General features: G+C 48.0%; 1 protein-coding gene across 6 annotated transcripts in view; it reads left to right on the top strand.

Annotated features, from left to right (window-relative positions):
- The window catches only part of FAM193A (family with sequence similarity 193 member A), a 167,128-nt gene that overhangs the window by 117,151 nt on the left and 22,502 nt on the right, over positions 1 to 27,475 (top strand). For all 6 annotated transcript variants that reach the window (XM_059166642.1, XM_059166632.1, XM_059166672.1 and 3 more), the window contains exons 8-18: positions 1,418 to 1,495; positions 2,872 to 2,984; positions 3,115 to 3,357; positions 5,774 to 5,927; positions 6,044 to 6,223; positions 12,574 to 12,825; positions 23,053 to 23,251; positions 24,208 to 24,480; positions 25,783 to 26,050; positions 26,148 to 26,331; positions 27,237 to 27,467. In XM_059166642.1, the coding sequence (XP_059022625.1) occupies positions 1,418 to 1,495; positions 2,872 to 2,984; positions 3,115 to 3,357; positions 5,774 to 5,927; positions 6,044 to 6,223; positions 12,574 to 12,825; positions 23,053 to 23,251; positions 24,208 to 24,480; positions 25,783 to 26,050; positions 26,148 to 26,331; positions 27,237 to 27,467 (2,175 nt within the window). The remainder of the gene's footprint in view (positions 1 to 1,417; positions 1,496 to 2,871; positions 2,985 to 3,114; positions 3,358 to 5,773; positions 5,928 to 6,043; positions 6,224 to 12,573; positions 12,826 to 23,052; positions 23,252 to 24,207; positions 24,481 to 25,782; positions 26,051 to 26,147; positions 26,332 to 27,236; positions 27,468 to 27,475) is intronic.

Raw genomic sequence — 27,475 nt, 5'->3', positions numbered from 1 at the left:
TTCTTGTGTGGAACACACACGTTTCAGTCTTTTCCTCTGTTTTGTTCTCTCATAAACACATTGAAGTCTGTACATGTTCATCTATGTGTTGGATACATCTTCTGTAATTGATTTGCAGGGCTTTCATTGTCAGTGATTTCCATGGACCGTAATTTCAACTTTGATTTCTTCTAGTTTAAACTACATAAATTTTGGGGGTGCCTGGGTGGCTCAGTGGGTCAAAGCCTCTGCCTTCAGCTCAGGTCATGATCCCAGGGTCCTGGGATTGAGCCCCACATCGGGCTCTCTGCTCAGCAGGGAGCCTGCTTCCTCCTCTCTCTGCGCCTGCCTCTCTGCTTACTTGTGATCTGTCTGTCAAATAAAAATTTTTTAAAAATCTTTAAAAAAAAAACTACATAAATTTTTTTTCAAATGCGGGCGCCTGGGTGGCTCAGTGGGTTAAGCCGCTGCCTTCGGCTCAGGTCATGATCTCAGGGTCCTGGGATCGAGTCCCGCATCCGGCTCTCTGCTCAGCAGGGAGCCTGCTTCCTTCTCTCTCTCTCTGCCTGCCTCTCAGTGTACTTGTAATTTCTCTCTGTCAAATAAATAAATAAAAAATCTTTAAAAAAAAAAAAAAAAAAAATTTTTTTTCAAATGCATGAATTTTTTTTTGAAATTACTCTTTTTTTGGAGGGTTTATCGGTAGTATTTTCTTGCCTGTGGGATTAAATATGTCCCCCTCTCTTTTTTTTGTTCTAATAATTTAGAAGATACATATCTCATATTTCTCTTGTTAGGAATTTTTCTTAAGTTTTCAGTAATTACAAGAACACATATAGATAAACATCAACATTCATAGCCTCTCCCACCTGAGTAAAACTATACCTTGAACCCATCCTTAATTCCCTATGCCTCTCAAAGTGGTTTCTTTTTTAATTGTGGTAAAATACACATAACAGAAAACATACCATTTTAACCATTGCTCAGAGTCCAGTTCAGTGGCAGCAAGTCCGTTCCCATGGTAGCGTGCCCGCCCTCCCCCCTTCCTAACTCCCCCTTGTCCTCCAGCCCCTGGCTCCCCTATACCTGCTGTCTCTGTGCCTTTGACTCTGCTAGGGGCCCCGTGGGCATGAAGTCACGTGCAGTCTGCAGCTTAGGCTGCTTAGGGCTCTTCAGACGCACTCCCTCACACGTCTTCACGCTTTATCTCCCGCATAGGCCAGTACGAGCTGAATGCTCACTTACTGCAAGGACAGCTTCAGCTCTGGAACCTTCAGTTGTTCATGAAGGAGGTGGAGCGCTGGGACCACAAGTCTTTGTTGTGCCTTCCTCATCTGCAGGGGGAGTGACTTGAGCACCGTTTCTGAGGTCTCCCTTCGCAGAAGCCTGGCTGGCTCTTGCTGACACTAAGGTTTTGTTGTTTGCATATCCTTCCTAGATGACAATGAAAACCAAACAGCGCATGCTGACGGAGGACTGGGAGCTTTTCAAACAGAGGCGATTCATTGAGGAGCAGGTGAGGCTTGGGGATATGGGGGGGCTGTGCGCCTGTGCAGGGGAGAAGCACCATTCCAAGGCCACACTGTGGGTCTGCTCCTAACTAGTCTCCCTTATCCATTTCCTTCTCTTCTGTATTTCTCAAGGAAATCCCATTTATTGAGTGACCACACTAGCCCACAGCCACCCAAGTCCCTGGTGTCTGGTCTCGGAGGCAGCTGGTGCCGTCAAGTCACAGAACTGGAAGCCAGCCTGCCCCCCTCAGGCCCGATTCACAGGCCTCCCCACATGGACCTGGGCCGAGCTTTCAATGTAGCTGCTGACAACACAGCTCGCTCCCTCCTTCCCTACAGACTTCCATAACCCTCTGCACCTCCCTGTGGCTGGCTCAGGGTACTGGACTTTGGAAACTTGACTCCCTTGATTCTTCTTCACAAGCTGGCATCTTTGTCTCCCCCTTCCTCAGTCATTGGTGTCCCTTCCCCCATTTTGGTGTCCTTGCCCCTGTGGTCTCCACCCACACTGGGCTTGCTCACCGGCTCCCACCCCCCAACCCTATCAGATGGCCCTTCTAGCACCACCCATCCCGTTGCCAGAGCTGGTCTGCAGGTTTCTTCTCTGCAATCCAGATGCTTATCTTGTCGACTGGTAGGTAGCTCCTGGATCTGCACCCTTCACGTGCCAGGCCTTGTTCCTGCAGTGGGTATTCTCCCCAGCTGGCCATCCTCCCACCTGCCTGCTTCTGTTGTGTCACAAATGCCTTTTAACTCATGGGCCATCTAATGCTGTAGCTCTTCGTGTGTGGGCCTGTGTGCCTCCAGGCTATTCTGTTGGGCATGCCCCCCCCCCCGTCCCATCCCCCAAGACTCCCTCCTGCCCAGCCCAGGGTCAGCCAGGCCTTCCAGAGGTGTTTCAGTGATGCCTGGCTCGGTGCTCTGCTCCTGACCTGGATGCCCTCTTTGCCTCTGACAGCATTACCAACAGTGCTTCCTCTGGGCCCTATGTGGGCCTGGCGCCCTGCTGCTTTTCTGCCAGGGCACCTCCCACATCATGGTTTCCTCTTCCAGGGTCTAAGCCCCTGGGGGGCTGCGGTTTAGCTCTGCGCTCCTGGTCCCTAGTGAGAACCGAGCACACAGCTGATTCCAGGTAAAGGCTGGGTGTCTGCTGGTGAGGCACCAGCCAGGGCTTCCTGCTCCCTGGCCTTCGTGAGACTCAGGCCGGTGGCTGCCATGCATTTCAGGTCTGCCCCTTCCCGGCCCTGTCCCACTCTAGGAAACTGTGGTCACTGGCTTCTGAATGAGCATGGCACCCAGTACCATGATTACGGAGAAGCTGGACCACCTGACTGGGGGCACGTCTTGCAAAGTTAACCTCTCATTTGATGGTTTCCTCTAGCTGACCAACAAGAAGGCAGTCACTGGCGAGAACAACTTCACAGATGCCATGAGGCACATGCTGTCATCCCGGCTCAGCATGCCCGACTGCCCCAACTGTAACTACAGGAGAAGGTGAGCCTGCGAAGTTGTGTGGGCGCGACGGGCCTGCAGGAGCCACAGCCTTGGCCCGGGCGCTGAGCCCAACAGAGCTCCGTCTGAGCTCTCTCGGCTCTCTGGGTAACTGTCCTTCGTTCCCACTCAGATGTGCTTGTGATGACTGCAGCCTCTCACACATCCTCACTTGTGGTGTCATGGACCCCCCCGTCACTGGCGACATCCACAGTCACCAGCTGCCCCTCCAAGTGGATTCCGCTCCTGACTATCTCTCTGAGATGCGTCCACCTAGCGTGTCCTCAGCAAGCTCAGGGTCAGGCTCCAGCTCTCCCATTACAATTCAGCAACATCCCAGACTCATCCTCACAGACAGTGGCTCTGCACCAACTTTGTAAGTTGTGACTTTGTAATAAGATTTCAGAAATTTACATAACCCAATGATGAGAAATATGGACAGTAATGTCTACAGAAGTACGGATATCATTATAGTGCTTTTCGAGAAAAAGGATCCTTCACTTTTTAAGCAACTTTTAAAATACGAAATCAGTAAACCCAAACTTTGACACTATTTCATTACATGAAAAAAAAATACGGTAAATTTATAAATGCCAGTAAAGAAAAAACCATGTTGGTATGCAGGGAAGTGTCTCTTCAGTTCTGGCTTCATGTTTCCCATTTCGTTTGAGGGTGATCAGCCCAAAGTTCATTCCGCCTCATTGTCCGTTCAGCATTCATGCTTATTCCATGTCTTGCTAAAAACTCAGAAGATCACTTTAGCAAGCGATTGAAAGGTTCTGTTTTCCGTGTTCCCACATTATCTAGAAGTACATTTTGTATGAGCGAGGGGGCTGTGCGGTCGTCGCCAGTTCACACTGTAGGTGAGTGGCCTCACGTTTTTTCAGAGTTGTGATCCTGTCATTTGTTGAGGCTTCCCTTTCAAACTTCTGGACAGTTTGCACATGGATGTGTGTCTTTATTTTATTTAGGTAAACTTAGGTTTGCATTTTGCTTATCATAGAGCGTGCGGGTATCAGGAGCCCCATGGAGGCGATGCCCGCCAGCGTGGTTCCCCATGGGAGGGGTTGTGACCCTGGCCTCAGGCTACTCAGCGTCTCTCAGATTGCTCACCACCTCCATCTGGATTTCTCCTGACAACTCTGAGGCTTTCCTTCAGAGTCTTGCAGTCCTCAGTGTGGATCTGGTCTCAAAACACAAAATAATTCTGAAGGGATTGGCCTGAATGCCTTGACTCCTTTGAGTTCAAGCTGCTTTCTAGACCTGGATACCCTGTGCTCTCTCTGGGGCCTGTGAGGGAGGGTCAAGTGTTTCCCAGCTAGCTGTTGGGCAACCTCTAACTAAAACAGACTGAAATTAAACACATATGGTGTTTAAATAAATAAAAAAAATTATGTTGGAAAAGCCCATCCCTGCTACTGTGTCACACTGATGTCAGGTGCGGGCTTCTGCTCTGTGTTGCACAGTGGAGGAAGTGCTCTGGGGCACCTTTGTCTGTGGGCCGGGACTGCCTGCGGCTGCGCTGGACCTCTGGTCCTTCAGCAGCTAGGATTAATGTCTTCCAAACATGAACTGCGAGGACTTGAAAGCCTCCGTTGTTCCCTTTGGTTTGTGTCATCTCTTTCTTGGTGTCAGCACTAAGTCGGTTGGAGAGAATCGTGTGCCTGGAGTCTCTGTGCCACAGGGCTATTTGGTTCTCGGGGGTTTTAGGGGAGCTGCAGCCTGCCTTCATTACACTGAGCAAATGACTCAATCACCTCATGTCATCTGTGACTCATGGAGGTGGTGATGTTTCGGGAGTGGGTATGAGGGCTGGCCAAGGCCACACATTCCATCACCTCAGGTGCCACGGGCCTCAGGAGACCTGAGCAGCCTTCGCCTGGTGGGTGCTGTGGGTGCTAACGGTGGTGAGCTCCAAGTTACGGCATATTGTGTTCCCTCTTTTTCCAAAAATGGGAAGGACATCTGAGTTGAGCAATTTTGGACACTCTGCTAAATCCGAAAGTAAACCAGTTTGTAGGATTTTTCCTTCTGGAAGTTATTGTATGCAGAGCTGAAGACGGACTGAGAGGCATGTTTATGGTCACGGTGGGGTGACCACGAATGGTCCGTGCCCTGCACAGTCTGCCCTGATGTGGAAACTGTGTGCCCACCCTTGTCACACCAGAAAAGCCTATGTTTGAAGTGTCCTTCATTGGCTACAGCCTTGAAATTTGCCTACTAGTTTTTTTTTTTTTTTTTTAAAGTAAATCTTCCATTTGCCCATTGTTTAGATGTCTTGTTAAAGCTGATATTTAATTCAGATCATGAGTGACTTGTCGAAGGCAGGCCTTGTAGTAAAAAACTTTTAGTATTTTGTCACTTATGTGCCTTTAAAGTTTTGTTCAACTGGCTATGTCTGAAATTTTGGTGGTTCTGTGTACCCCCTTTAATTTTAATAAAAAATTAATTGTGTCTGCTTGGAAATGGCAGCAAACAGTTGTACACTGAGGCACTTCAAGCCCAATGGAAATGCAGTAATAATTAATCCGATTAAATTTTGGCAGTTGCCCAGATATTTTTCTTCTTTTGGTGTTTTGTTTTCCATTCTTCTGTGTAGCACAGATGGTAATCTTTCAGGTATTTTTCCCCCATGTTCAGGTTACCAGGAGATGTTACCAAGTGTGCGCGGTGCTCAGTGTAATATTCCCGCAAACCAGAACAGCCTGTAAAGGCAGCGTCGGGCTCCGTGGGTGGCGTACTCCCTATCCCCGGGTGAGCAGCCTCGTGGTGACCATCTCTGCCTGTCTCAGTTGTAGTGACGATGAAGACGTTGCACCGTTGTCAGCTAAATTTGCTGATATTTATCCACTGAGTAACTACGATGATACCGAGGTGGTGGCCAGTATGAATGGAATCCACAGCGAGCTGAACGGTGGAGGGGAAAACATGGCCCTGAAAGATGAGGTACGGACACCACTTCTTCACAGTGACAAGAGATGGCATCAAGTGGTGATCTGGTGTCTTGTTTGTTTTAGTTCTTCCACTTTGAAAAGTATAAATTACGAAGTTTGTTTTTGAAGTCCCCTCAGGTAAGCAGTACCAGCAGCAGCTCTTCAGAGGGTGACGATGAGGAGGCAGACGGCGAGAGCAGCGGGGAGCCGCCAGGAGCCCCAGAGCAAGATGGAGCTCTAGGCAGTGGGAGTCCCAGGAACGAGGAGAGGAAAGCGGACAGTCCACCCCCATCTTACCCTACTCAGCAGGTACGATTTCATTTTCCCAAACTTAATATTTTGCTGAGGGTGTCTGTCTTTGTGTATATTTTCTCTAAACATGAGCATTATTGAATGCAAAATTGTGTTATCTTGAATAGCTTCTAAAGATTAGAACTGGAGAGGATTGAGGCCCACTGATAAAATATACAAACATGGCTCCTCACCCTGTTTTCATCTTGTTCCTCTTGCTTGAATCCACTCGACGGTCTCGATTTTGCAGCATCCCAGAGTTGCTCTAGACAGTTAGCTGTCATAGAGAGTTTTTTTTTCTTTTTTTGTATGTAAAGAAGCAAAGGGAGGGTTTTTTAAATAAAAAAAATAATGGAATGTTAAAATTTCAGAAAAAAGTTGATTTTGTAAGGGAGGTTTTTTTCTGATGGAGGTCTGTTTTTCTGTTTCCAAAAGGTGAGTGTTTTCTCTTAGAGACTCCTAATTATATGATAGATGCTCACATAGTTCTTTTTCTTTTCTTTCTTTCTTTTTTTTTTTAGTTTTTATTTATTTGTTTGAGAGAGTGAGAGTGTGCATTTGAGCAGTGGGTAGGGACAGAGGGAGAGGAGCAAGCTGACTCCTGGATGAACAGGGAGCCCAATACAAGACTCGATCCCAGGGCCCTGGAACCATAACCTGAGTAAAAGGCAGATGCTTAACTAGCTGGGCCACCCAGGCACCCTGCTCACGTAGTTCTTAAATGAAAGGAAGAACAAATGATGGTCGGGTTGCTTGGCTAAATTATTTTCCTTAATAGGCAGTATAGGTCCATAGTTGAAACAAGAAAGGTGATACAAAAAGGTGTTTTATTAAGAAGTCTGGGGGCGCCTGGGTGGCTCAGTGGGTTAAAGCCTCTGCCTTCGGCTCAGGTCATGGTTCCAGGGTCCTGGGATCGAGCCCCGCATCGGGCTCTCTGCTCGGCAGGGAGCCTGCTTTCTCCCTCTCTCTCTGTCTGCCTCTCTGCCTACTTGTGATCTCTGTCTGTCAAATAAATAAATAAAATCTTTAAAAAAAAAAAAAAAAGAAAAAAAGAAGAAGTTTGGCCCTGGCATTGTTCACCCTCTGCTCTGCTCAGCACCTGCCCATCCTCAGTTCTAGTCCCAGTAGGTAACCAGTCTTATTATTGTGTCCTTCCAGTGTTTGTATATGCAAATGCTAATATTTATTCTTTCCCTTTTCTGTGACAAGGCTTATACTAATGCACACTCAGCTCCCCTTGCTTTTCCTCTCAGCATCATATCCTGACTGATTCTGTGTGGAGCACACTTCCTCGTCCTTGTCTGTTTTCCCTCTCTGTGTGCCAGCAGGTGGACATACCAGAATTCTCTTTCTCTTTTTAGTTCCTGCTGGTAGGCACTTGTGTTTGCTTCCCTTTATGCTATTCGGTGAGTGACCTTATACATCTGACCTTCCCACCTCAGTAGGTCTGTTTCTAGGTGTGGTCACCAGTGGTGGCTTCTCTGAGTCTAGAGTGTGATGGTCTCCTCTGCTCCCTAGAAGAGGATGATGTCGTAGTTTTGGGGTTTGGCCAGTCTGGTGAGAAATGGCAGCCCCTTGAGATTTCGGTCTTCCTTGCATTTCCCATTCCATCTTATTGTTGAGATGTCAGACTTCTTCTTATGCTATTTTATGTCCTTTATTAGTATGTGATTTGCAGAGATTTTCTCTGGGTCTGTGGCATGTCTGTTAGTTGTATTTTTGTGGTGTTGGTTGATTTTATTTATTTACCTATTTGAGAGAGAAAACGTACATGTGTGCATGCACACAGTAGGTATCAGAGGGAGGAGAGAGAATCCTAAGCTGACTCCTTGCTTAGCCTACAGAATCACCTGAGGGGCTTGATCTCTCAACCCAAAGATCCCGACCTGAACTGGGTGCAATGCTTAACTGACTGTGCCACCTGGGCGTCCCTGTTAGGTTTTACGGTATTTTTTGAAAAGCAGAAGTTTTTAATTTTGGTAAATTCCAATTCCTCGATTTTTCCTTTTACAAATCATGCTTTTGATGTTATATCCAAGAAAGCTCTGTTTTGTTCTGCAAGATTTCTAACTTTAGCTCTCATAAGGTGTGGTTCATTTGACTCAGTTTTCCTTACAGTATGAGGCAAGGGGCTACGTTCAGCTTTTTGCTATGTCGACATCCAGTTGCCCAGCAGCATTTGTTGACAGAGTCTGTCTTTACCTGCTGAATTGCATTAGCCGTTTGTTGAACATTGAGGGGCTCTAAATACATGTATTTTCTTTTTTTTTTTTTTTTAAAGATTTTATTTATTTATTTGACAGACCGAGATCACAAGTAGGCAGAGAGGCAGGCAGAGAGAGAGAGAGAGAGGGAAGCAGGCTTCCTGTGGAGCAGAGAGCCCGATGCAGGGCTCGATCCCAGGACCCTGAGATCATGACCCGAGCCGAAGGCAGCAGCCCAAACCACTGAGCCACCCAGGCACCCCAAAATACATGTATTTTCTGTCTGCATTCTGCATTCTCTGCTCCTTGGACCTCTGGGTCCTTTCCCGCGGTGTGTGTGACCTGCTTGGTAATAAGTTTGGATAGCAGGTAGGCTCTGTCCCCCAGGTTGGTGGGCCTTATTGAAGCTTATGTAGGCTGTTCAGAGTCCTTCGTGTTTCCATGTAAGTTTTAGAATCAGCTTATTCTACGAAAAAACTGCCTGAATTTTGATAGAGATTGTATTGACTTCTTCAATACTTGATAGAATTCACAGCAGACTCCTCTGGGCCTGCTCTCTTCTTTGTGAGGTGATGTAGATCACTTGGAGGAAAATCCAGTCTTAATGGCATTGCATCTGTCAGCCTAGGAATGTGCTGTTCTCTTTCCATTTACTTAAATCATCTTTAATTTCTTCTAGCAGTTAAAAAATTTCTAGTCAGTGGGTCTTGAATGTATTTCTTAAATTCATTCTTAAGTATTAGATGTTTTTAATTCTGTGAAAGTGATATTTTCTTATTTCAATTTTCAATTTATTGTTGTAATACATAGAAATACAGTTGATTTGCAGATATTTGTCTTATATTCTGCAGCTTTAATTCATTTATTCTTTGGTTTCTCTCTCTCTCTGTCTCTCTCTTTTGATTAGATTCCTTTGAATTTTCTACATGCAAGGTCATGTTGTTTGTGAATAAAGACAATTTTACTTTTTCCTTCTCAGTCTGGAAACACAGCGTCTTCCTCTTGCTTACTGAGCTGGCCAGAATGTCCAGCACAGCACAGCAGAGAAGCGGTACAAGCACACAACTCTGCCTTGCTCCCAGTCCCAGGGGGGAGCCGCCCAGTCTGTGACTAGGATGATCCCAGCTGTGCATCTGTCGAGGACGACCTTACCCGGTTGAGGAAATAAATTCTGTCAGCTCCTCATTTCCTAAGAGTTTTATTGTGAACATATATTGGGTTCTCCAGATGCTCTTTCTGAATCTATTGAAATGTTCTTGTGGTTTCATCCTTCATTCTTTTACTGTGGTGTGTTGTATCAAGTGATTCTTGAATTTTTTTTTTTCTTTTTTAAGTAGACCATGTCCACTGTGGAGCCCCACATGGGTTTTGAACTCATGACCCTGAGATCAAGAGTCAGATGCTTAACCGACTGAACCACCCAGGTGCCCCTGATTTTTGAATGTTAAACCAACCTTGTGTTGCTGGAATAAATCCCATTTGGTCATGGTGTATAAACTTTTTTTCTTTTGGCATATTGCTGGATTGGTTGCTAATCTTTTGTTAGGATTTTTGCATCCATGTTAATAAAAGGTACTGTTCTATAGTTATCTATCCTTATGTCTCAGTCTGACTTTGATATCAGAGTAATATTGGCCTCCTAGAATGAGTTGGGAAGTGTTTATTCTGCCTATATTTTCTGAAGAAATTTGTCTAAAGTTGAGATTTCTTAAATAGTTGATAGAACTGGGGCGCCTGGGTGGCTCAGTAGTTTAAGCCTCTGCCTTCAGCTCAGGTCATGGTCTCGGGGTCCTGGGATCGAGCCCCACATCGGGCTCTCTGCTCAGCGGGGAGCCTGCTTCCCCCTCTCTCTCTGCCTGCCTCTCTGCCTACTTGTGATCTCTCTCTGTCTATCAAATAAATAAATAAAAATCTTTATAAAAAAAAATAGTTGATAAAACTTACCAGTGAAATCCCATGAGCCTGGTCTTGTGGGAGGACTTAGAATGACTAATTAAAATTTTGTTTACTTGTTGTAGGTTTAGTCAGATTTTCTATTTCTTCTTAATTAAAAAAATTTCTTTTTTAAAGATTTTATTTATTTATCAGAGAGAGAGAGCGAGCGAGCACAGGCAGACAGAATGGCAGGCAGAGGCAGAGGGAGAAGCAGGCTCCCTGACGAGCAAGGAGCCCGATGTGGGACTCGATCCCAGGACGCTGGGATCATGACCTGAGCCGAAGGCAGCTGCTTAACCAACTGAGCCACCCAGGGGTCCCTTTAATTTAAAATTTTTATGTCTTTCTAGGAATTCCTCTATTTCATCTGCACTGTCTCCTTTGATGGCATCAGGTGGTTTATTATATTCCTTTATGATTCTTTTAGTTCTCAGGATATGGAGTGATGTTAATTCATTAGTTGGATAATTTTGTCTGCTTTTTTTTTAAACCTTCAGTCTGGCTAAAGAATTACCAATTTCTGTAAAAAAAGGGGGGTGTTTTATTAATTTTTTGTTTTTCTCTTTATTTCATTGATTTCTGTTCTAATCTCCATTATTTCTTTCCATTGACTTTGGGTTTAGTTTGTTATTCCCTGTCTAGCTTGTTGACTCTAAGTTTAGGTTATGGATTTTAGGACTTCCGAATATAGTGAGACCTGTTTGATGGCCTGACATCTAGTCTGTCCTACATAATGTTCTATGTATACTTGAAAATAATTTGTGTTCTGCTCTTGTTAGATGGTGTGTCCTATGAATAAAAGTTTCATCAAATTGATAGTGTTATTCCAATTCTCTGAATCTTTCCTGATTTTCTGCATGGTTCTAAAAATTCCTGAGAGACATACTGACGTATTCATATCACTGCTAGAGTGTCTATTCCCTTTTCAGATGAGCCAAATTCATGCATTTGGGACAGTGTTGTTGGCGGTGTATGTGTGTGATTGTTACCCCTTCTTGATACACGTCGACTCTTTAGTCATTATGAGATGCTTCTCCGCTAGATTCTCTCATCTAAGAGAGCATTTCATCCCACCAGCGGAGTCGCTCCGGCAGCCGGAGGGTTACTGTATGCATGGTATCTATTTTTTCATCCTTTGAATTTCAGCTTCTTTGTATCTTTGAGTTTAAGATTTGTGTTTGAACCCTTTAGTTGGGTTTTATATTTGTACTTTGTCCGTCAATCTCTGCCCTTTGTCTGGAGGCATTGATGTCAGTCACGATGGCTGTGCCACGTGCAGCTGCCACTTTGTTTCCGTAGGTTTGGTGTTTTTTGTTCCTCTGTTCCCCCTTTACTCTCTTTTTTGTATTAAAATTTTTAGTGTACCCGTTTAAATCTGCTGTTGATTCTTTGGTCTTTTTAGTTTGTTTTTTTAAGAGCTGTTGGGAATGGGAAGAGCCCCAGGCAGAAAGGCCAGGCTCCTGCTGCTCTTCTTTTTTTTTTTTTTTTAAGATTTTATTTATTTATTTGACAGACAGAGACCACAAGGAGGCAGATAGCCAGGCACAGAGAGTGGAGGAAGCAGACTCCCTGCTGAGCAGAGAGCCCGATGTGGGGCTCGATCCCAGGACCCTGAGATCAGGACCTGAGCCGAAGGCAGAGGCTTTAACCCACTGAGCCACCCAGGTGCCCCCAGGCTCCTGCTGCTCTTACATTCTAGCAGATTGGCATGAATAAATGCTTTTGGATTTGCTGTTTCCCTTGGTTGTTCAGATCCTCAAATGATTGCTTTGACAATCGCATTCAGTTTTACCGTTGTTTTGAGGGAGAGGAGCTACCCTGACTGTTTCATTTCACCCTTGCTGAGTCCCATCTCTGGTGCCTCGTCTGGCAGCATCTTGGTGGAACCACTCCTGAGCCATGGGATCCCCGCCCACGCCAGTGCTCTGTCCTCCTGGGCTCCAGTTCTTCACTCCCCCTCCCCTAAGCCACCCTTGCTGGTCCCCTGTCCCTGCACAGACAGGCCCAGGCGCAGATGGGTGTGATTGCTACCTGAGCTGACACCCAGCCAGGGCGTGAGTTGTTCGTCTCTTCTCTCCACAGGTCCCCTTCATCCCAGGCTCTTGGGGTCCCTTCTGTACTTTACAAGGAGGGCTTTGGACAACTCCAGGTGTCACAGGAGCCCAGGTCAACAGAATGTGGCTGATATTAGTTTAATTCACACCAGTCTTTTTTTTTCTTTCCTTTTAGGCTGAACAAGCTGCAAACACTTGTGAATGTCATGTTTGTAAGCAAGAAGCTTCCGGACTGACGGCATCAGCGATGACCGCAGGAGCCCTTCCCCCAGGCCATCAATTCCTAAGCCCCGAGAAGCCCACACACCCTGCCCTGCATCTGTACCCCCACATCCATGGACATGTGCCTCTGCACGCCGTCCCGCACCTGCCCCGCCCTCTCATCCACCCCACCTTGTATACGGCGCCCCCCTTCGCACACAGTAAGGTAAGTCAGGGCAAAGAGGGCCGGGAAGCTCACCTGTCACTAAGATTGTACAAGAAGTGCATATTGTAACAAACAAAAATCCATAAATCGGCAATGTCTAGGACCAAATTTAAATCTACTCTTGGTAGGAAGGTCCTCAAATATGTCCTTTTACCATAATCTCTTAGGCTCTCAGAATTTTGAACATTCACAGTTGTAAAAAACAATCACAAAAGTTGTGGTGTACTCTTTCAGAATTACCTAGAATGTAAAGTTTTCCAAATGATGTTGGTGTAATGGGTTGTACTTGGGGGAATGGCATACACGGCTCTGCTCACCCATAACGCCAGTTCATTTCTTTGCTTGTGGCCTCCTAGGGCCTGGCTCTTTTTTTTTTTTTTTTTTAAAGATTTTTATTTATTTATTTGACAGAGGGAGAGAGATCATAAATAGGCAGAGAGGCATAGGGAGAGGGAAGCGGGCTCCCTGCTGAACAGAGAGCCCGATGTGGGGCTCAATCCCAGGACCCTGAGATTATGACCAAAGGCAGAGGCTCAACCCACTGAGCCACCCAGGCGCCCCAAGGGCCTGGCTCTTTGTTGTAATGTTGCACAGATGGATACATTGAGTACAGCCTGGGTCCTCTGACACTAGCTGGGCTCTTCAGTGTCTGAAATTACTAAAGGAAGAATCCTAAGCGTAGTGCGAAAGAAGGTCGAAGCACCGTGCAGGCTGTTGGGAAGCAACTGGAGGCACAAAGGAAAGGGCCTCCCAGACCAGCAGTGCTCAGAGGCTGTTCCGAGAAGGAGTGAGCATGTAGAAAAGGTTTGCTTTTTACATAGTTCTTCTCAGAGAACCCCATGCTTCTATTTTCATAGCTTAGATTTTACAGTGAAATTTTTAGTTTTCCCCAAACTCTCCAGATATATTCTTTAAAACAGTGATTCTCAGCTGGGAGAAGGGAGGACAACATGGGATGGAAGAGGCTTTTTTAGACTACATGAACATTTTCTTTCCCCACGGGGCATCTGCTATGAAGTAGGGTGTGTGTAGCCTATCAGTGGGCTTTGCTATTTGTTTGCTGGGAAGGGGCACCTAACCACTGGTTTAGAATAGAATAAAGTCAGTCTGTCACGTTCTGTTGCAATAAGTACTTGGTAACTGCCACATTGATGCAGTGCTTGAATTTTGTTAGATTGTATGTCGCTTAGTTTGGACATTTATTGACGGCTTTATTTGAAGGAGGATTTTCCGTTGTGTACTCAAAGCCAGGCTGTCTCCATGGTCTGTCTTGTCTCTAGCCTTTTTCCCTCTGGGTGAGTGTATGGTTGGGAGGCTGTCCATTCTTTTCTTACCTGAATACAGCTGCCTTCTAGCTCCTGGGAGCCACCTCCAGGAGAGAGTAGAGAATGTTCTGTTTAATGTTTTTCTGTTGAAGAATCAGTTCCTAAACATCTTCAAGTAAAGTAGTGAAACTGATTATTCCAAAAAGCTATTGGGACGTTCAGTTAAAAATTGATTTCTCCCCCAGACTTTTGGCCTTTTCTCAGGGTATTTTTTTTTTTTTTTTAAGATTTTATTTATTTATTTGTAAGAGAGAGTGAGAGCGAGCACAGGCAGACAGAGTGGAAGGCAGAGTCAGAGGGAGAAGCAGGCTCCCTGCGGAGCAAGGAGCCCGATGTGGGACTTGACCCCAGGACGCTGGGATCATGACCTGAGCCGAAGGCAGCTGCTCAACCAACTGAGCCACCCAGGCGTCCCTTCTCAGGGCATTATTGGTAGTCCATAAAAGGGTATAAGAGAAGAAAAATATTTGGGGGGAGTATTATCTGTATATAAAATGTATTTAATACCTTGTGAACTTCAATCCAGTAGATAGTTGGGGAGGATTCATGGGTAGGAAGTGCAGAGGATGCACTAGTAAGCTTTTATTTCCGTCACTTTACTACTGATGTCAGGACTATTCACAGATGCTTTTATTTTATTCACGATTTTATTTATTTGTATTTGCAAAAATGAGCGAGAGAGACTGCCAGCACGAGCAGTGGGAGAGGAGCAGAGGGAGAAGCAGAACCCGCCTGAGGAGGGAGCCTGATGTGGGACTCAGTCCCAGGACCCAGATCATGACCTGGGCCAAAGGCAGACACTGAGCCACCCAGGCACCCCCTCTGATGTTTTTAAGATACATTAGCTAGATGCCACGTCTATTTAGAAAAATGAGATGCATTTGGCAAAATACTTCTCTTGAATCTGATATAAAAATGCTTCCCTAGACAAGCTTGCACTGTCACTTGAGTCTGTGTTATTTGAGTTAGTTTGACTTAGTTGCATACTATGAGTCCATGGTGTGTTTACAGCCCCATAGGAGTTGGTAGAAGCCCTTTCTAGAGATGCACACATGTCTTCAGTTACGTCAGAGTAGGCTTATCAGCGGAATCCCCTACATGTGGATGGGAGGCAGAGATGCCAGCTGAATGAATGGTGGAGGGCAGCTGTGAGTGTGAAGCTCAGCGGTTTCCGTGTTTGTGTTATTTAGGCCTTTAGGGATTTTTGCTGTGGTGAGGTGGCATTTGTCGCCGTTAGGACTTTATGTTATTGTAGTTGTAATTCTTTTAATTCATACTCTGGCTATTGTGGGTAAATACTTAGTACTTAAAATGCTTGGGATGAGTACTATAGAAAAAAAATATTTTTTTAAGATTTTATTTATTTATTTGACAGAGAGAGACATGGTGAGATAGGGAACACAAGCAGGGGGAGTGGAAGAGGGAGAAGCAGGTTCCCCGCTGAGCAGAGAGCATGATGAGGGACTCCATCCCAGGACCCCAGGATCAGACGCCTAACAACTGACCCACCCAGATGCCCTGAAAAATTTGTTTTTGAACTTAGAGAATAACTTGAGGACCGTTTTTGTTTTCAAATGTCTTTGTACCAGTGATACATTTAATTTATATATTGAGATACAAGTTATTTGAAAGTTAAAAAGTAGTTAGGGAGAAGATCCAGTAGTGAAATTCTAGATAAAAATTAGAACTGTTTGGCAAAAAATTTTATTTGCAAATATTTGGGGATTTCCCAGCTATCTTTTTAGTTTTGATTTCTGCTTTAATTCCACCATGGTCTGGGCACAGGCATTGTGTGACTTTTGTTCTTTTGAACGTGCTAAGGAATGTTTTGGGGCCAGAGCTGATGTGTCTTGGTCAGCACTCCAGGTGAGCTGGAGAAACGTGCATACTCTGCTGTCGCTACATGAGTCAGGCTGTCCTCAGACGTCACTTACCGGTGCTGCTAAGTCTGAGATGTCCTTCCTGACCTGCTTCTGAATCTGCCTGCTCGGGGCACAGTGCTGTCGGCGTCTCCGGCTTCCACAGCAAACTCTCCCCCTCCTGCAGTCCTGTCTGTTTTTGTCACACTGAGTCTGGCACTGTGTTGTTCAGTGCTTACATATTTAGGGTTCTTACATGTTCCTGGGGAGTTGACCCTTTTATCATTACGGAATGCCCTTCTTTATCCCTGATGATCTTTCTACTTTGAGGTCTGACGTGTCTGAAGTTAATACAGGTGCTCCGGCTTTTTGTGAGTGCCAACACCATATTTCTTTCTCCATCTCTTTCTTTTAACTCACAGGGGTCTTTATGCTCCCAGTAGGTTTCTTGTCAACACCTCTAGGTGGGGTTTGTTTTTTTAATATACTCTGATAATCTCTGTGTTTTCATCTGTATATTTAGACTAGACATATTTAAATTTTGAATGTGTTTGGGTTAATAATAACCATTGTTCTGTTTTCTGTTCATTACCAGAGACTTCCTTTTTCTGTCTTCTCTACTTATAATTAAACATTTTTGGATTGTTTTATCTTCTGTCTTTAGCTTATTGGTTATGCTTTAAAAAAACGTTTTTTAGCAGTTGCATTAGAATCTGCGTTTTAACTAATCTGAGTCCCCTTCAGGTAACACTGTTCTGATTCATGTTAGTGTAGCTACCTTTTCCCAGAGAGTTCCCGATCCCTCCCTCCTGTCGCCTGTGACTTTGATGCTGCTGTTCTCATGGATCTGTTCGTCGGTGGCCCAGTACGTTGTTACTGCTAAAACTGCACACAGAGTTAAGTTACCTTTCAGATCAATTAATAGGCAGGAATAAGTTCATTTCACTGGTATTTACTCTTTCCCTATTGCCCATCCTTTTTTCGTGTAGATCCAGGTTTCTGACAGCTTAAATTTTCCCACTGCCTAAAGAAAATATCCTCACCTTTCTTGCAGGGCAGGTCTGCTGGTGATGAGTTCCCTCAGTCTTTAGTGTATGTGTGTGTGTCTGAGGTCTTTCTCCTTCACCTTTGAAGGGTAATTTCACTGGATGCAGAATTCTAGGTTGGTGGGGTTTTTTTCTTTCAACACTATAAAAAAATTTCACTCTGCTCTTCTCTTGCTTGCCTGGTTTCTGACCAGATGTCCTCTGTGATTCTCCTCCTTGTTCTAGAGGCACAGGGCACCCCACCCTACCCCCTTCCACTTCTACCCCAAGGCTGCTTTCAAGGGTTGTGGTTTTTTGGTTTTGGTTTTTGTTTTGTCTTTGATTTCTTGCCCCCCCCCTTTTTTTTATGAAATGCCTTAGTGTAGATTTGGGAGTGGGTTTTTTTTATCTATTTGGTGTACTCTGTGCCTCCTGGATCTGTAGTTCGGTGTCTGTCATTAATTTTGGTGTCTGTCATTTGGAGTGTTCTTAGCCAATATTTCTTCAAATACTTCTATCTTTTCTCTTTCTTCTTCTGGTACTCTCTTTCCTGTTACTATCTTTGGAAATTAGATGTTTTATCTATTTCGTGTCCATGGTGGTAGTAGTTTTGGTGGGTGTTTTTGTTTTTGTTTGTTTGTTTATTTTTAAAGATTTTATTATATTTATTTGACAGACAGAGATCACAAGTAGGCAGAGAGGCAGGCAGAGAGGGAGAGAGGAGGAAGCAGGCTCCCTGCCAAGCAGAGACCCTGATGCGGGGCTCGTGGGGCTCGATCCCAGTACCCTGAGATCATGACCTGAGCCGAAGGCAGAGGATTAACACACTGAGCCACCCAGGCGCCCCTGTTTTTGTTTTTTTTAATTCTTGTTTCTCTTTGCATTTCAGTTTAAGGAGTTTCTGTTGACCTATCTTGATGTTCACTGATTCTTTCCTTGGCTATGCCCTGTCCACTGATGATCTGTTCATCAGAAGCACTCTTTGTTTTCTTTCAGTGTTATTTCTAGTTTTCTTTATTCATTTTTAGAGAGTCCCTCTCACTGCTCACATCACATGTGTTTTTGCACATTGTGTGCTAGTTTTTAAAGATTTTATGTATGCACTATAGAGTGAGTGAGCAGAGGGACAGAGGGAGATGGAGAAAGAATCCCAGGCAGCCTCGCTGCTGAGCATGGAGCCCAGTGTGGGGCCCAGTCCCTCAACCTCAGGATCATAACCTGAGCCGAAACCACTAGTCAACCAGCTGAGCTGCCCAGATGCCCCTATTGTGTGCTTTTTCAGTTGGAGGCCTCATCATCTTCATCATTTTGAACCCATGTCTGATGATGCTGAGCCCTTTTTATCTTCATGCCCCTCGTCTGTTGTGATGCTGTCTGCTTGCAGCCAGCCTGCCTGCCCTGCTCTGTGTCCCACACCTGTCTTCTCACCCCTCACCCCTTGGTCTGTCCAGAGAGCCCTTTTGCATCAGCCTTCCACTTAAGTGACTCTGATATGTCTCACCTACTACTTAAGTCTGACTTTTTAATTCCTGCTATGATTCTTACCTGTAAGCTTAATTTATTTTTAATGTATATTAGCAACTTTTTGTGTTCTCTTGTTCCTTGATCACATTTTCTTTCTTTAAGCATTTTACACATAGTTCTCTTTTTGAATGAAATCTTGAGGATCTGAATCTGGGTTTTTTTTGGTTGCTCCTGTGGGTGTGTGTCCTTGGATGTACAGTGATTTTTCATGAGGTATGTTTTGTTCAGCTTACTCTGAGAACCACAAGGCCCCAGGTAGGGGCTGAGGTACCAGTGTAGTGCTGCCCCACCTGTGACCTCAAGCTCTCTTGCCTCCTATGGGACCATGAGTCTGCCCCCATCACTGTGACGATGGTGTGTGCTTCTTCATGGCAGTCCTCCCTTCCCTACACCTCCACCTGGCCGTTTTTCCTCACCATGTTCTGATGAGTTCTGTGAAAGATTTCCCTAGCTTTATCTAGGGTTCAGCACCTTGTTACAAAGGTGTAGAGTGTTGTGTCCCCCTTCCTGGACAGAGCCCAAGCAGAGGGGTACCGCACAGCCTCAGAGGGAAGAGCCCACGTGAATTCTTAGGCCACGCTCCCATCCCCACCCCTGTCCCCTCTCATTCATAGGTCACATTCCCAGCCACTGACCCACATGGCCCAGGAGCAGAGGGCCACAAGTGCAGGGCCAGGTTTGGAAACCCAAGTATTCCAGCTCCCAAGTCTGTGTTGTTGCCATCTAGAAACTGAGTTCTGAAGCAGTCATCATGTAGGAAATGTCCTAGTAATGAAGGTAGAGGGGTGTCTTGAACACTCCACTGGGAGAATGGGGAGTTTTGTTGAAAATGGTCACCACATTCTGGCCCTCAGTGAGTTCAGGTTGAGTGGAGCTGCAGACTGGCTCCTGTGTGGCTCTGGGCCCTGAGGGAGGCGCAACCATTGCAGAAGTGATGAAGTCAGACGTGGGGCAAGTCTAAGTTCAGGCTGGAATTGGAGGGGGAAAAACAGGGGTGGGAAACAGGGACAGAGACAGACGGTGGTCAGGGCCCCACTGTGATCTCAAATCTGTATTTTGTTTTGGAGGCAGTCTCAGTTCTTCTGGCTTGAGAAATAGCAAGACCAAAACAAACGTGGTGCTCTTGCCTCTTTACCGTCTCTGGCAAGAGTCCTGAAGAACTTTGGAAAAAGCAGAAGAGTCATGCGTCCAGCTTCCTGGTCAGTGGGATGTGCTTGTCAGCCACCACCACCACCCCCACACACATATGCCCTGACTTGGTCCTTCGCCCCCTCAGCTTGCTGTGTTTGGCAACCATGTTCCAGGAATCTGGGGAGGTTTGGTGGTGTGCGGTGGAGCCTGGCTCTCCCAGCTCCCGTGTAGACTCCCAAGGTGTTCAGAAGGCATCTGTCAGTGTGTTTGTCCAAGCTCTGCGTTAAAGCAGAAATTTTACTTTTCTGTGAATGACTTATGTCTTAAGGCAGAGAACCATTCAAAACTTCTCTTTCTTGAATCGTGTGGATTTGTGCAGAGTGAAATAAATCTGTTCTCATTGAATAGCATTGTCCACATGTTGAGAGACTGATTCTGTGCCTAAATCATTTGTGAGGTCTGGCCAACAGGTGGTCTCGTTGACAGAGGCCTGTGTTTATCAAAAGGAAGCCCACGTCTGTCAAGTTGAGGACCCATCTTGTGGGGAAGCGTTCACATAAATGTGGCTTGTTTATTACAAACCCCTTGCTCACTTGGTCTCTGCAGCGGGACCTCCCATTCTGAGTAAATGGGCTTCTGAAGAAGTGGGCGAAGTGAATTTAACTTCCATTTTCAGTATTAGAGCTTCCTAGCTGTGTTCCCTCATCCATCTAAGCTCAGTCTGTTCTCCCTTTATTGAACATTCACTGAGTGCCAGGTCCTGTGCTACATGCTAGCAAAACACACACCAGAGGAACTTGGTCCCTCTCCCTAGGGCTCGTGCAATCTCGTCATGTCAGCACCTCAGAGCACCGCGCTGTGCCACTGCCAGGAGGGAAGTCACACTGAAGAGGGAGGGGGGCTCCTGGGGCCTAGTGGGTGGCTTTGCGGAGGAGGGGATGCTGGGCTGCGGGTCGAGCGCTGAGCACAAGCTCTCTGGACGTTGTGCGGATGGTGGGTTGGGCCCTTAGTCCGGCTCCCTGGGGGGAAGGCAGTTGGCTGGCAGCCAGGAGCGGGGAGGGCGTCAGGAAGCCATGAGGTGCTTTGGAGCCTGCCTTTGGCTCTGCTCTGCGACGCCCTTGAAGCCCCCGCTGCTTCTGCCTGGGGAGCTGGCTGTTCTTGCCCCGCAGCAGGAATCTGCAACCCTGAGAAACCACCCTCTGCTTTGTTGTCACTACCCCTCGGTTCCTTCCTGGTAAAGCAGCTCTTTGTTCATCACTCCTTTGTGGGAACTGGTAGCTGTGGAAATACCATGTTCCTGGTTTCCTCACTCTTTGCCCCAGAGCTCCCCTGCCGGAAGCACTAGATTAGACCTCTCTTTCTTCCTACTTCACAGCCCGCATGGCCACGCCATTCTCACCCTCTGCCACTCTGATCCTGTTGAGGAAAGTGTGCCAAACTGCCTGAGCAGAGGGACCCCCGTTTCACTCTGCACCCAAGACGGGCGGAGCGGGGGTACTCTGTGACTCGGGACCAGTCTTAATAAAGTGGTGACAGTGTCCCTTAGCCCTCACTGTGCTGCACACTTGAACCCGTTGTCCAATTTAATTCTTACCACAACACCTGGAGGTAGGTATTTACAAATTACAGACGAGAAAAGCGCAAAAAAAAATTGAGTAATTTGCCTCAGGTCACACAGCTAGTAAAAGGGGGAGCTGGCGTCCCAACCCGTCAGGCTGTGCGTCCCAAAGGCTGAGAACAGAACTGGTGTTCATGTCCAACTTTGTCACTGGCCACACCTCCCAGGGACTGGAGTCTCGGGCTCTTGCTCCCACAGCCCCAGCGATTGTCCTGATGGCCCCAAAACCCCTCGTCTCCACTGCCACTGCCTCCTCATCTGTCAGGCCCTACTGTGACTGCTTCCTGTGCTGGCCTCTCCCCCGCCAGGCGAGGCCAGGTGGCAGTGGCTCTGATTTGGGTTCTGCAGCCTGTCTGGCTGTGGTGCAGTTGTCCGTGGGGCTGTGCCCTTCCTTCCTGATCTCTGCCCTAGCCAGCTGCTTGGGTTCTGCTCTTGGGAATCCTCCTGAAACCCTCCCACTCGACTTCGCAGCATTTAGTGCCCAGTTCTTTGTCCCCCAAGGATGAGATTCCCAGGCGTTGTTCCCGGTGCCAGACCTGTAGCTTCTTGGGATGGGGCCTGTAGCAGTGGATGCTGGGCTAGGGGGAGCCTCGTGCCTGTGTCAGCAAGGTGCTGGGGGCCACAGAGCCAGAGAGTTGCTTGAGAGAAGGCAGGCACTAAACCAGCAGGCAACCAGTATGTCATGAATTCTAACTGTGGTAAGTGCTGAGAGGGGAAATCTGTAGATTCTAGGTGTGTTGTACGGGAAAACCCACCTTGGTCTTAGGTGCTGTATGGCGAGGACAGGAGGCAGTGATGATATTTAGGGACATTTAGGTGAGGCCTGAAGGATGAATATGAGTCAGCAAGGTTGTGGGCTGAGGTTAAGATGTTAACCTTAGATTTAACCTTAAACTGGATTCAGCACAAGGAAAGTTCAGGGTCAAGAAGGAACTTGGGTTTGAGGACCAAGGGAAGGCCTGTGTGTCCAGGAGCTTGGGGGAATAGGAAGGACAGGGATAGGCCAGGCCACGTGAGAGACTTTAAGTTCCATTTTAAGAGCAGTAGGAAGACCTTGGTGCACCCTAAGGCAGTGACTCACTCTTACCTTCACCAAAGCGCACTCTGGCTGCTGTGAGGGAAAAGACTGGGAGGAGGTTGGGGGTGAGCCGTGGGGGTTTTCAGCTCAGGTAGTAAAGGCTGGGGGGTGTGAGCTGAGAGGAGGAAGGGCCCAAGGATGCCAGGGTGTGCAGGGAGCAGCCAGCAGCCACTTGGTGAGTGTGTGGTCCCAGCCACCCTTCCTCGGTGCCTTCAGACAGCAGTCTGCCCCAGCAGGGCCCCGTAAAATCCATAGTTCTTAGACTGCACGTGGCCCAGGTGTGAGACACAGTTGAAGAGCTTTACCACTCTCTGTCAGTGATTCCAAAGTTGGCTTTTGAGCAGTGATCCTTACAATGTCCGCTGAGACTCAGCCCTGGGAGCAACTTGCATGCAGCCTGTGCCAAGGGAGGGATGCTGTAAGCTGCTGAGTCATCTCGAGTCTGGTAGGTTCCCTGAAGCATCAGTGGCTGGGAAGATGTACTCTTGGTTCACATGTGAGCAATGGCATGCGGTGTGCCCGCTGGGCAGGTCCGCGCTCTGCGAGATACCGCCCACAGTGAGCACGACCTCCCAGGGGTGTTCATCGTGGGATCTGTCTGTAGTTTAACTACATACATAAGCAGAACGTGAATTTTGATATGTGATCAGAGCCTTTTTTTTTGTAGGGTTTACCGCCGGCCCCTGTTCCGAATCCCGCAAACAAGCATCAGGTATTCAATGCGTCTCTTCAAGACCATATTTATCCGAGCTGTTTTGGGAACACTCCAGAGTGGAACAGTTCTAAGTTTATAAGTCTTTGGGGATCAGAAGTGATGAATGATAAGAACTGGAATCCTGGCACTTTCTTGCCAGATACAATTTCTGGTAAGGAACTTGTTAAAACTTTCTTAAAGGTTTAAAATGAGCTGAGCTGGGCGGATTGCTGTGTCTGTGTACTGCGGTCCCCCAGTAGATGCCTCAGGCTAGTTGGGTCCCCCACCTCAGCTGCTCCTGGAAGGCCCTTCTACCTCATCCCCCTGACCCAAACATCCACGTCTGCCACCGGCCAAGTCCCACTGCCTGGACGGGGTAGAGCAAGTGCTGGCACCCTGTGGCTGCTTCCAGTACAGCGGGCTTTCTGGGGCCCTGTGCACAACAGATCTCTCCGTGCCCCAGCACGGCTGAGCCTCTTGTCTCCAGGCCTTGGTGTTGGGCCCGTGGTGCTAGCAGGGGCCTTGCAGTCGTGCCACCACCCACCTCAGTGCTGTGACGTAGGTTCCTTTCCTGGTGCTGTACTGACTTTACAAGGGGTCTGTCCTCTCTAACAAGCTCCTTCCTCACAGCCCTCGGCTGCCCGGGTACAGCTGTCATTTCAGGCGCAGGGAAAGGTGTGCCTGAAGAGGGGCTGGTTGCACACTTATCTGTGTCTTCACAAGATTTAGAGCCCATGGTGGCCCCACACCCAGACCCTGCATGTGCTCAGAAAAGCTAACTACACTAGACATCTCTGCATGGAAGGGGTTTTTAGCTGTGTGACCTTGTGCAAGTTGTTTAGCCTCTCTGAGCCTCAGGTTCTTGTATCTTTAGGATGGGACTAATAGTACCAAGTAGCTTTAAGAAAATAAGTAAAATAACTTTGGGAAGGCACCTAGCATGGGATTGGTACATAGTAGGTGCTCAGTGACTTTTTTTTTTCCCCTGGAGAGAAACTGATTGACTAGCATCCTCTCAGTGAAGTCCCAGCTTCGGTAACAGCCCCAGTGTTAGTTCAGTCAACAGATGTCCCTTAGGTTTTAGCGAAGTATTTCTAGAGGCTTTACTTGTCTCATTCTTCTCTGAAGGGAGTGACATACTAGGACCAACACTCTCAGAAACAAGACCCGAAGCCCTTCCACCCCCATCTAGTGGTGAAACGCCTGCGGTTTCTGAGAGCAAAGAGAAAAAAAATACTGCGAAAAAGAAATGCTTGTACAATTTCCAAGATGCTTTCATGGAAGTGAACAAAGTTGTGATGGCCACATCGTCAGCCACGTCCTCTGTGTCCTGCACAGCCACCACAGTGCAGTCCAGCAACAGCCAGTTCAAAGTGTCGTCCAAAAGGCCTCCTTCCATAGGTAAGGCCCACCAGCTCACAGGACCCTCAGGGCAGCTCAGTGTGTCCACTGCTTCCTCAGCATCTCAGTGATTGCCGTGTCCCTGGTGTGGCCAGAGGCCTGGTGTAACCAATGCCAGAGAATGTTCGCATGCAGACAACACATCCTCTGGGAGTTGGACCTGAGTTTCACTGCCCCACACACTTCCTCTGGGGATTTGCCACGCTGGCTTGCCTTTCTTCTCGGTACCTGCTGCGTTGTGAGAGGAAGAGGTCACTGCTATCGGGTCACATGGAGGAATTCTTAGTCTCCTGAAAACAGAAGCCTGGTGGAGAGGGAGCCAGTAGGGCTGCTGGCCGGCCTGGGGTGCAGCCCCTGCTGCCACTGTGTCTGTGGTGTGTGGAAGACGTGGCTGCCTGTGCTGGCATGAGCATAGGGAGCAGGGTTCTGGAAGCAGAGGTCGAGGGCCCACAGAAACTGGCTCTAAGGGCGCTTGCTAGCCACAGTCAGGACAGCTGGAGCATTGGAAAGAGTAATGGGATGGACAGTAGCACACATGGTCAGGAATCCCCCATGTGTTCAGAAAGGAGGGGGATAGGGAAGCTGCTCCCTGATAGGACAGACAGAGAAATGCCCCCGTGCAGCCAGCAGGGTGACTCTCAGCCCAGGTGATCATCCCCAGTGGTCATTAAGAACAGTGGCTGTCTGTGTGGGGAACACTGTGTCCTCCCTGTGTGTGAGCAGCATTGTGGATGTGGCCGCTCCATCGTGAAACGACACGACGGCCTCTTGTGTGGTCACGGGGGAAGGAGCCAATGCAGCTTTGGCAGAAGTTGTGCCCCTAAGATATTTTGGTCAACTTAGACGTAACAGCATGAGCCCAGACTGGGGGGCAGCTGTCCTCGGTGGAGAAAATGTCTGTGTTGCTGCAGGAGAAATGCTTAGAAGAGGCCAGGTTGGAGAAGAGCTACTAATGGCCTTGCAGGGAAGACGGGAGAGGGATGGGGTTGCACTTGGGTTGGGAATGTCACGTGGATGGCACAGGCCCGGGCTCTGGTCACACCAGGCAGCTTTGTGCCCAGGGCTCGCGCTGAGGTATAGAGGGTGAGTGTAGCCCCCGCAGCGTGTGTGGGTGGGATACACACCATGGGGTGTCTGGCAGTGGTGGGTGCAGGTGAGGGGCACAGGCGGGGTTCCTGGCACCGTTCCTCAGAGTTCATGCAGCTCAGAGCATCTTCACACCAAGCAGTCAAGGATGCTGTAGTGAAGACAGACGGACTCCAGTCTGCTATCCTCAGTGCCATTCCGCGTCCCTGCCTGCAGGTGAGGTGTTCCACGGCGTCAGCAAGGAGGACCCCCGACACGCGGTGCCAGCTGCCCCGAGGAACAGCCCCACGGGCCTGGCACCACTTCCCACGCTTGGCCCAGCCTCCTCGCCGCACCTGGCCGGACTTGCAGCCCCAACCTTCCCCAGCAGTGCCGCCACGTCCCCAGGCTTCGTGGAGCCACGCAAGAGCTTCTGTCCGGCCCCAGGAGCCCCCCCACCCCCCACGACTGATGGCCCCCTCAGCGCCCCTCCCAGCGTGTGCAGGTGAGCTGGTGCCTGCCTACCACTCTCCCCCACAGGGCGCTGGTGTGGGTGGGGGAGGGGGGCGCAGCCAGTAACTGGCCTGTGTATGGCTTTGCAGTGACCCTGACTGCGAGGGCCACCGCTGCGAGAATGGCGTGTATGACCCGCAGCAGGACGACGGGGATGAGAGTGCAGACGAGGACAGCTGCTCCGAGCACAGCTCCAGCACCTCCACCTCCACCAACCAGAAGGAGGGCAAGTACTGTGACTGCTGCTACTGTGAGTTCTTCGGGCATGGCGGGGTAAGTGCCCCGGGGACCGCGGGTGGGCGCCGGGCACCAGCAGGCCCCGTCGGCACTGAGCTCTGAAGCCGGCGCCTCCTGCTTGGGTGCCCTTGTCCTCCAGAAACAGTAACAGATGTTCGCCCCAAGATCTCCCTGTAAGGGTTTCGTGACTGCATGTGTTCATTTCTTTGGGAGCAGGGGACCTCCTGACCAGCCAACCGGGGAGTCATTAGGTGTGGATCGTGGCAGGCCATGCAGTGGGACGCTCGCTGTGCAGGGTGTGCTGGGGGACTCCTAATGGCCTGTCCCTCCAAGTCATGGCAGCCATGGTGCCCTGGGCGGCGGGGGGGGGGCAGGCAGGCCAAGGGAGTGTTGGGAGGAAAAGCCGGGGCTGGTCATTGGCTCTTTCTCTACCTTTGTTCCGTCTGCATTTGCTAAACATGTGCACACATGTGTTCAGTGTCCAGAAGAAGTATTGGCAGCGGGGTTGAGGGCAGTTTTCTTTTTCCCTTTTGGCACTGAACAGGACACCCACAAAGGGACGGAAAGATTCTACAAACACGTTTATTGACACAAAAAGATAATCACTCTGTATTATGTAAGAGGTAGATTAATTGGTATGTGTGATTTTTTTTTTTCTTTTCTGGTTTAAAAATGTCTACTTGTGTACATGCTTTACCATAATTTTCATGAACGTGTAAAGGTTGAGGGGTCGGTGCCAGAATTAACCTTCTGGTCACTCTGGGACAGGTTTTCCTTGCTGCTGCCACTCGTTTACCTTCCTTATTTTTTACCGTGAATGTGTATTACCGGCGTAATAAGAAAAACTTTCATTTTTAAAAATAATGTTCTGAAATTTGCAATATTCAGCCTCATTAAAACTTGAAGCTTCATTCAGACATGCTCTCCTTTAACTGCCTTAGCCTCCGGCTGCACCGACAAGTAGAAACTACGCAGAGATGAGGGAGAAGCTTCGTTTGCGGCTGACCAAGAGGAAGGAAGAGCAGCCTAAAAAAGCAGACCAGCTCTCGGACAGAGAGAGTGTGGTTGACCATCGAAGGGTGGAGGACCTACTGCAGTTCATCAATAGCTCAGAGACCAAGCCCGTGAGCAGCACTCGAGCCGCTAAGAGAGCCAGACACAAGCAGAGGAAGGTAAACCG

Source organism: Mustela lutreola, chromosome 1 (genome assembly GCF_030435805.1).
Source record: "Mustela lutreola isolate mMusLut2 chromosome 1, mMusLut2.pri, whole genome shotgun sequence".
NCBI lineage: Eukaryota > Metazoa > Chordata > Mammalia > Carnivora > Mustelidae > Mustela > Mustela lutreola.
This window is presented reverse-complemented; position numbering and strand designations above follow the sequence as displayed.